The 10,000-nt window shown below is 42.2% G+C and overlaps 1 protein-coding gene across 2 annotated transcripts in view; it reads right to left on the bottom strand.

Moving 5' to 3' along the window:
• Positions 1 to 6,511: 6,511 nt before the first annotated feature.
• The window catches only part of LOC125047496 (delta-aminolevulinic acid dehydratase-like), a 5,393-nt gene continuing 1,904 nt past the window's right edge, over positions 6,512 to 10,000 (bottom strand). For both annotated transcript variants that reach the window (XM_047645729.1, XM_047645728.1), the window contains exons 3-9: positions 9,653 to 9,764; positions 9,336 to 9,470; positions 9,087 to 9,207; positions 8,628 to 8,860; positions 8,170 to 8,286; positions 7,751 to 7,850; positions 6,512 to 7,339 (exon numbers count right to left, since the gene is read on the bottom strand). In XM_047645729.1, the coding sequence (XP_047501685.1) occupies positions 7,266 to 7,339; positions 7,751 to 7,850; positions 8,170 to 8,286; positions 8,628 to 8,860; positions 9,087 to 9,207; positions 9,336 to 9,470; positions 9,653 to 9,764 (892 nt within the window). In that variant the 3' untranslated portion in view covers positions 6,512 to 7,265. The remainder of the gene's footprint in view (positions 7,340 to 7,750; positions 7,851 to 8,169; positions 8,287 to 8,627; positions 8,861 to 9,086; positions 9,208 to 9,335; positions 9,471 to 9,652; positions 9,765 to 10,000) is intronic.

The following is a 10,000-nucleotide window of genomic DNA, read 5'->3' as shown; positions in this document are numbered from 1 at the left end:
TCTTTTTTTCTCTCTTCTTCTTCTCTCTCTCTCTTCCCTTTTCTCTCGTTTCAAATCTCTCCCCATTCTTTTCTCTTCTCTTTTCTTGTTTCTTTTTAAATTTTTTTTTTTTTATTTTATTTTTATTTTTTTTTTTCTTGAGATAAATAATCTTGGAAAAAAAAAAAAAATGTTAAAAATTTTTAAAATTAAAATTGGAGGGGAAGGGTTTCGAAAAAAAAAAGTGTTGGGGCCGTCGCCGCGCTGTAAACTCCTCGTGTTTCTCATCATTATAGCCCATGGGTTTTTGAAAATTTCTTATGAATGATTCCAATAAATTCCTAAAGTTTTGTCACGTTAGGGGCGAGCTTATTTTATTCCCCCCCCCCCCCCCCCTGAAAAAAAAAAAAAAACCAAAAAAAAAAAAAAAAATTAAAACCAAAACAAATTAGAGTGACGTTTTTGGTTAAAATCATTCTTTAGACCATTAGAAAACTCATTATGACAAAGGTTGACTATAAATAGAGGCCTTTATTCACTCATAAACGAAAATTGCCAATAGGAACCATCGCATCACCCATTAACGCAAACCATCAGCATCACCATTAACTCTCCACTATCACTGACCCCCCTCCGCCCCCTCCTTGCCCCGCCCTCCCCCATCCGCCCCCTTCCGCCCCTTCCACCCCCCAGGGCCGTCACCTGGTCCCTGAGGCTCAACATTTCTCGTCTCATTTCCTGTGTTGAGGGACGAACATTCCAGACGTGAAATCCACACTGAAAGGTGGGGCGCCAGCTCCTCTCTCTCTCCCCTCCTCTCATCTCTCTCTCTCTCTCTCCTCTCTCTCTCAAATCATCCTCCTCTCTCCTCTCTCTCTCCCTCTCGCTCTCTCTCTCCTCCCTCCTCTCTCCGCCTCCTCTCTTTCTCTCTCTCTCTCTCTCTCGCTCTCCTCTCTCTCTCTTTTCTTCTCTCCTCTCCTCTCTCTCTCTCTCTCCTCCCCTCTCTCTCTCTCTCCCCTCTCTCTCCCTCGCCCTCCCGCTCTCTCTCTTTCTCTTTTCTCCTATCTCTCTCTCGCTCTCTCCTCTCCTCTTTCTCTCTCTCTCCTCTTCTCTCTCTTCTCTCTCTCTCTACCTCTCTCTCTCTCTCTCTTCTCCCTTCTCTCTCACCTCGCTCCTCTCTCTCCTCGCCTCTCCTCCTCTCCTCTCATTCCTCTCCCTTTTCTGTCTCTCTCCTTCTCCTCTCTCTCTCTCTCTCTCTCTCTCTCTCACTCTCTCTCTCTCCTCTCTATCTCCTCCCCTCTCTTTTCTCTCTCTCTTTTTCTCTCCCTCCTCTCTCCTCTCATTCTCTCTCTTTTCCTCTCTCTCTTTTCTCTCCTCTTTTCTCTCTCTCTCTCTCCCCCTCTCTCTCTCTCTCTCTTGTCTCCCCTCTCTCCCCTGTCCTCTCTCTTTTCCCCTCCTCGCTCTCTCTCTCCCGCTCCCTCTCCTTTTCTCTCTCTCTCTCTCTCCTCTCTCCCTTCTCTCTCTCTCTCTTTCTCTTCTCTCTGTCTTCCCCCTCTCTCATCCTCTCTCCTCCCCTCGCTCTCCCTTTTCTCTCTTTCTCTCTTTCTCTCTCTCTCTCGCTCTCTCTCTCTCTCTCCTCTCCTCTCTTCTCTCTCCCCCTCTCTCTCTCTCAAACTCCTCTCTCTCCCTCTCTCTCCTCTCTCTCTCCCCTCTTTCTCACTCTCTCTTCTCTCCTCTCCTCTGCTCCCTCTCTCTCTCTTCTCTCTCTCTCTCTCCTCCCCCTTCTCTCTTCTCTCCGCTCTCTCTCTCTCTCTCCTCCCTCTCTCCTCTCCTCTCTCTCTCTCCTCTCTCTCTCTCTCTCCCCTCCTTCCTCTCTCTTTTTTCTCTCTCCTCTCCCTTTTCTTTCTCTCATTCTCTCTCCTCTCTCTCTCTCTCTTCTCCCTCTCTTCTCTCTCTCTCTCTCTCTCTCTCTCTCTCCTCTTCTCTCTCTCCCCCTCTCTCTTTTTTTTTTCCCCTCTCTCTTCCCTTTTTTTCCCTTTTTCTTTTGTCTTCTCTCTCTCTCTCCCCTCTTTTCATTTTCTCTCTCCCCCCTCTCCCCCTCTCTCTTTTCCTCTCTTCTCCTCTCTTTTTCCCCCTCTCTCCCCCTTTTCCCTCCTCTCCTCTCTCTCTCTCTCTCCTCTCTTTCTCTCTCTCTCCTCTCCCCCTCTTTCTCTCTCTCTTCCTTTCTTTCCCCCTCTTCGTCTTCTCTCTCTCTCTCTTTCCTCTCTCTCTTCTTCTTCTCTCTCTCTCCTCTCTCTCTCTCTCCTCCCCTCTCTCCTCTCTCTCTCTCCTCTTTTCCCCCCTTCCTTTTCATCTCTCTCTCTCTCCCCTCTCTCCTCTCTTCTCTCTCTGTCTCTCTCTCTCTCTCCTCTCTTTTTCTCTCCCTCTCTCTCTGTCTCTCTCCTTTTTCTATATCTATCTATCTATAGATAGATAATAAATTATTATCTATCTATCCTCTCGCTCTCTCTCCTCTCTCTTTTCCCCTCTCTCTCTCCCCCTCTCTCTCCTCTTTCTTTTCTCTCTCTCCTCTCTTCTCTCCTCTCTCTCCCCTCTCTCTCTCTCTCTCCCCCTCGCTCTTCTCTCCTCTCTCTCCTCTTAAACTATTATCTCCCTCCCCTCATTCTCTCTCTCTCTTTCTTTCTATCTATCATCTATCTATCTATCTCCTCTCTCTCTCCTCTCTACTATCTTCTATTTTATCTATCTATCTCCTCTCTCTCTCTCTCTCTCTCTCGCTCTCTCTCTCTCTCTCTCTCTCTCTCTCTCTCTCTCTTCTTTTTTCTTTCTTTCTCCTCTCTCTCTTTTTCAACATTTGCAGTTTTCGTAAAATCTGTGAAGGAGAGAAGGAGGGGTGGAGAAGGGATGGGAGGGGGAAGGAGGGGGGGGTGGGAAAAACTAGGGGGGGGGAAAAGGAGAAAGAGAGAGGGGTGGGGAAGGAGGAGGGAGAGAGGGGGGGGGAAGGGGAGGGAGAGGTGGGGTGGGGAAGGAGGAGGGGGAGGAGGGAGAAGTGGGGAAGATGGAGGAAGAGGTGGGGGGAGGAGGAGGAGGAGGGAGAGGTGTGGAGTGAGGAGGGGGAGGAGGGAGAAGGGTGGGGAAGGAGGATTGAGAGGGGGGGGGGTGGAAGGAGGAGAAGGAGGCTGGAGTTGCACACTGATGCCAACACCTACTGACCTTGAGCTCCTATTCCCTCGGTTGTATCTTTGTGACCCATTCCCGCCATTATTCTGGCAATACATTTGTTATAACGTGATTGCATCGTCTCTAAGTTTATTAACCAGCTCCATGATAAATAATGTAGGATATTCGTGTTTTTTTTTTTTTTTTTTTTTTTTTTTTTAGATTTATAGGTCCCCAAGACAAGTTTGCGGGTTCTCCAAACACGAAATAATGACAAAAAAAAAAAAAAAAAAAACACACATGGAACATACGAGTACACCGATCAGACATCAAAACCACGATTTAATCCGATAAATAACAATACAAACACCTCCCACTCTGCCACATTATTGGAGGTGACACTTAACAGAGAAGAAAAAAAAAAAACTTCGCAGAGGTATCCGTGCGCCCCACCCAGTATGCCCGGCGGAGAGAGGTTCCATGGGAAAACACCTGTTGAAGTGTGCATACCTGGCAGCTGTGTGGGCGTGGGTTGGGAGGGGAGGGAAGGGGCTTGGGAGGGAGGGAAGGAGGGAGGGGCGTGGGTTGGGAGGGGAGGGAAGGGGCTTGGGAGGGAGGGAAGGATGGGTGGAGGGGCGTGGGAGGGAGGGAGGGAGGGAAGGAAGGAGGGAGGGGCGTGGGAGGGAGGGAGGGATGGGTGGAGGGGCGTGGGAGGGAGGGAAGGAAGGGTGGAGGGGCGTGGGAGGGAGGGAGGGGAGAGTGGGAGGGAAGGATGGGTGGAGGGGCGTGGGAGGGGAGAAAGGAGGGAGAGGGGGAGTGGGAGGGAAAGATTGAGGGAGGAAGGAAAGAGAAGGAAAGAGGGAGGGTTGGGGAGGGAGGGTGGGGGAGGGAAGGATGGGAGAGGTAATGGAAGAGTATATATGTGTTTTGGTCTTTTTTTCTTTTTTTTCCTCTCTCTCTTGTAAATTGTACTTCCATTACGATTTAGCGCTATTTTTCATAATATTTTTTTTCTCTTCTTTGAATGATCTATCTACTTTTTCTCATTCTCTCTTTCCTCTTTCTTTCCCTCCATCTATCTCTGACTCCTTCTCCTTCTCCATATACCCCTTTTCTCCTTCTCCTTTCCCCCCCTTTTCTCCTTCTCTTTCTCCCTTTCCCTCTCCCTCTCTTTCTCTTCTTCTCCCCATGTTTTCTCCTATTTCTCCCTCTAACTCTGTCTCCTTCCTCTCCATCTCCCCCTTTTTTCTCCCTCGCCCTCTTTATCTCTCCCTCCCCCACCCTCCCCCTCTCCTCTCGCTCACTCTCTCTCACTCTCACTCTCACTCTCACTCTCACTCTCACTCTCACTCTCACTCTCACTCTCACTCTCACTCTCACTCTCACTCTCACTCTCACTCTCACTCTCACTCTCACTCTCACTCTCACTCTCACTCTCACTCTCACTCTCTCTCTCTCTCTCTCTCTCTCTCTCTCTCTCTCTCTCTCTCTCTCTCTCTCTCTCCCTATCCCTCTCCCTCTCCATCTCATTCCCTCTCCCTCCCACCTTCCATCCCTCCTTCCCGCCCTTCTTCCTCTCTCCCTCCCTCTCTCTCCATCTCTCCCTCTCCTTATCCCTATCCCTCTCCATCTCTCTCCTTCACCCTCTCCCTCCCCTCCTCTGTCTCTAATATCATCATTTCTTATTCAAATTATTCCCATTACTCCGTACTTCCGCGCCCCTTTGTGATACACTCCTGTTCCACTGGATTCAGCATTTCTACTGTTGACCATTTCGACACTTCCTGCCCGACTCCTTGGCAACTGGCCTTCAAGTTGTTATGTCGCTACAAATCTGCGTATGCTTTTCTTGTCATGTTTCTCTCTCTCTCTCTCTCTCTCTCTCTTTCTTTCTTTCTCTCTCTTTCGCACACACACACTATATATATATATATATATATATATATATATATATATATATATATATATATATGTATATATATGTGTTTGTGTGTGTGTGTGTGTGTGTGTGTGTGTGTGTGTGTGTGTGTGTGTGTGTGTGTGTGTGTGTGTGTGTGTGTGTGTGTGTGTGTGTGTATAGATATATATATATATATATATATATATATATATATATAGTTGTTATGTCGCTATAAATATGAGTATGCTTTTCTTGTCATGTTTCTCTCTATATATAGATAGATAGATAGATAGATAGATAGATAGATAGATAGATAGATAGATAGATAGATAGATAGATAGATAGATAGATAGATAGATAGATAGATAGATAGATATTTACATATATAAATACATATATATATATAAATACATATATACATAAATACGAGTGTGTGTGTGTGTGTGTGTGTGTGCTTATACAAGGGCTGTCAAGTCCCACGGCTAGTATTGTGTTCTTGACGAATTCTGCAGTTGCAAATGGCATAGTTGTCTGGCTCAACTGCCATCGTCCTAGAGAAAAGAGTGGTCAGTAGTTTAACTGTCCCCTACACTGCTTGTTGACCATAAATACATGTTGCAGTTTAAATAGCGTCTAGATGAAATTACATGTCTTGTTATCACACATAGTATTATTCACTTTATCCATATTTTACATTACTAGTTGTCTAGTGTACATCATCACATCAAGTCCTTTCAGATTGTATTCATATACATTTATCTAAATTTCATTATTACCATCTCATACAAATTATTGCAGCTAAAAACAGCTAAACCTTCACCAAAACGAGTGGTTTAATGAGTTTTATAATCAATTATGCGACCTTTAGATTTCACTACCCATTTTTTTTTTTTTTTTTTTTGGAACATTTTCTTCTACATCAACATCTGAGGTCATTATTCAAAATACACTGATAGGGTGGGGCTTGGGGGCGAAACCCCTAGTATAGCATTATGATAAAGTATTGTGGCGAAATGAGTAAGATTGAGTTAACGATGAGGATAAATGGACAGAAGGGGATGAAGAAGAGAAGAAAAAGGAAAGGGGAGAAGAAGAGAGCATGCAAAATTAGTCGAGACGAGGGCTGTGCTCCTTGGCAGGGCCTCAGTCCGCCCTCCCCACGACAATGAGCAAGGGAATGGGGGGGGGGGGGGGGTAGATTTCAATAGTTCAGTACGAACTGGGGTCATACAACATTTCTAAATTTTCAGTTTTCAAAATGGTATGATATTTGCTTTTTATCTGATGGATTTTTTCTGTCCCTAATACATACATATCTTTGCATCACTTGGTACCAGAGTTGTTTTTACTACTGATATTTCTCTTATTACTTGATTTATGTATATCCCTTGGTGTCCAAGTAATTGAGGAGAAATGATCCATATATGGCCTTATTTCCTGAGGTCATTTATCCAGGTTGAAGAACCAAGCTTATGTAAATACTATTTATTCTGTCAAGATATTATTAACATCTCTAAGTACAAACAATTTTATATCAAAATACAACTACAATTAATCAATATTCAGAAATAATTACATAGTTTTCACTGGAGCAGCCCACTATGTTCTTTTAAAAAATCAGCTGGTAGTACAAAAAGAATACAAAATGCTACACACACCGGGCCAGAGGTTGAAGTACAAATGGATAAGTACCCTCCAATGTCTTTTTAAGTAGTAACCAATTTTGATGTTAAATCCCTTATTCTTGGACCATACGTAAATTTCCAGTCAACCTATCACAGAATCAAACATACAAATATATAAATAAATGCTATGAAGCTATGCTTAGCGCTCAACAAAATATAAACAACCTTTAAATTATCAAAAAATGCCTTTTATGGAAAATCTGACTATGATCATTTCCTCACTGTAATGAAAACACACTTTGTGATAATGATTTTCGTGCATCTGCTTGTGTGCAATTTCCCTAAAAAAAAAATCCCGACACCAAAGCCTCTAACAAGAACTACGCTCTATAAATGAATGATTTGTTTTTCTTCTCATTGGCAGTTTCTTCTAAACCATGTAACAAGTCCTATGGTTCATCTATCTGAATTTGACAGAAGAGAGTAAATATGAAAATAAAAAAAACATAATATCTGTCATGAAAATGGAATTCAGATTTTTGGTGTGCATACGACCTCTTACAAGTGTAGGACAAAGTACAACAAAATCAGGAGAAATTATATTATGACTTGTTCTTCTCCTCCTTGAGCCATTCCAGCACTTTTGGTGTGAAGTATGAAATGATCACATCCGACCCTGTAAACAAGTAAAGAAACGCATTAAAAATAAACTTACTGCTCTTTGTTACAAGAGTAAATGAAGTTTCAAAAATACTCTAGGCTATAAACCTTTTTTCTGGAACAATAAAGATTACCATCCAAATATAATTACCAGCAAGACAAACATTGTATCCTTAATATCAGTGCATAATATACTAAAATGTCTATAAATAAAACCCTATAGGACAGCATACCAGATTATTTATTAATAAATATATGTAAATAAATCCTTTCAAGACAGCTTACCAGACTATTTTTGAATAAATCACTAGCAAGACCAGCAATAGCAATAACAAAAATAATCACTATAGAAAATAAAGTATTCACACAAACAGTACCTTGAGGATTTAAAATCACAAAGCTTAAATAAAACTAAAAGAGAATTTACCTGCTCGCCGCATGCTGGTGAGCACCTCCATCAGGGTAACACGAAGATTAAAGGCACCTGCTTGAGCCCCATGGTACAACATTGCATACTCTCCCGACACCTGTGGATATTAAAAACAATATAAATGGCATAAATGATAATCTTCACACATATGATAATTTAGTTTCTTGTCATAAAGTAAGGTAAACTCCTCAAAGTAAAGTGTATACAAAGAAATTATTGTTTAATGCTATCAATAATGGTCAAACATGCAAAAAATGTACTAAGAAACTGCCAAACTACTTTCTAAAAAATAACTAACCACTAGGTATAATCTTATAGTTTAAGTGGTCACAAAATCAAAACTTCAAGAATAAATAAATGAATATCTTTAAGGAGTAGATAACCTAAACAAACAAATAAACAAAGATTAGTCTGACCTGGTATATAAAGAGAGGGTACTCTGGGAAGCGGTCTTTTGTCTGCCGTACGATGTCCAGGTATGATATGCCTGGTTTGACCATCAGCATATCAGCACCTTCTTCCACGTCTCTTTCCTGGAAAAAAATGAAAGAATGTCAGCTTCTCCATAAACATAATCAAGGAAGGTACTCAACTACACATCATCTGCAAATCACATCAGTCCTGAAAGATAATCCATAAGGCCCAAAAATAAAACTTCCATTGTGTATTCATCCATCCATCTGCTCGTGCCCCTTAATTAACTGAAAGTAATCATCAATTCAATCAATGCATCCTCCTGTCCATTCACCTAATCACCCTCCACCTGTCAAGTCACCCATCCATCCATTTATTCACACATTCAACCATCTATTAATTTATTTATCAATCAACCTCCCAATCCCCTAGCCTCCAACTGGCCCATTCCTCAACTCACAGCAGCTCTGAGTGCCAGCCCAGAAGAACCAGGAGGCAGTTGGTAGCACTTCCGGTCCCCAGCGGCAGGAGCAGACTTGGCTGCATCCCTGAATGGTCCATAGAAGGAAGATGCAAACTTGACAGCATATGACAAGACTGACACCTTGCTGGCCAAGCCTGCTTCTTTCAAGGACGACTTGATTGCTCCAACACGACCATCCATCATGTCCGACGGGGCAATGATTTGTGCACCTGTGCATGAGAGGAATTTCAATAATAATAATAACAACAGAAAATCACAGATTCATGCTTAACATGTGTGTTACCAGTAAAGGAAACAAGAGGAAAAAAGATATTATCCTTTTTCAATATCTATGATCATTTTTGGACACTAGAACATATAAAGGACTTCCATATATCTAATACTGTGTAACAGCAATGAAAAATACTTTGATTTTACAAAATATTTCAAAATTACCTGCTTTAGCATATGCAGTTGCCTGTTCAGCCAAGCGCTTGATGCTCGGTGTATTGTCAATGCTTCCATCTGCCTTCAAGATGCCGCAGTGACCATGACTAGTGTAAGCACACAAACACACCTGTAAATCACATTATTGATTAAATCATACCCCCTAAAGTTTCAAAACACATTTGCCTTTACCAATGTGTGATTTTTCATTGTCAGCCTCATACTTTACAAGTAATTAAACTCGAAAGAAAAACTTACATCACATGCAACCAGCAAGTCTGGGAAGTTTTCTCTCAGAAGTTTGACGGCCAAAATGACCGGTGTGTTAGGAGAGTCAGCACTGCTGCCACGCTCATCCTTTGGCATCTTCGATGGAACCCCAAATAGCAACACCTACCAGAGAGTAAGACAGTGGTCAATAAACGGCTATCTAGTTTATAAAAAAAATACAAATTCATCAATGAACTATGCTATGATTTCAGAATTTATTCACTAGCCTGAGTACTTTGTTTTTGCAACAAAAGTAGACATCCTCCAAACCAGAATATTGTTTCCTTTCATTAAGGTTTACTCACCGACGACAAGCCAAGCTCGACAAGAGGCTTCACTGCAGCTACAAGTTTGTTGACTCCATAACGAGAAACTCCAGGAAGACTTGCCACTGGCTGCTCTGCTTCAGGATCATCCCTGAGATGGAGGAACAGAACTCATCAACATTAGCAACTGAAACCAAGTTTGAGGGTTCTTGGTACAAGTAAACAAATTTAAGAGTGACAGAAGCTACTTCCTTGGTGCTTTTGTTATTTCTTTAGACACAATATAAATCACTTTATTCTGTAAGCCCTGTATTCTGAGCTGTCAGAAGTCAGAATGGAAAATGACAATACATAAAAAAAATAAGTTTTTTTTTCTTAATCCTATTT

Source organism: Penaeus chinensis, chromosome 41 (assembly GCF_019202785.1).
Source record: "Penaeus chinensis breed Huanghai No. 1 chromosome 41, ASM1920278v2, whole genome shotgun sequence".
NCBI lineage: Eukaryota > Metazoa > Arthropoda > Malacostraca > Decapoda > Penaeidae > Penaeus > Penaeus chinensis.
This window is presented reverse-complemented; position numbering and strand designations above follow the sequence as displayed.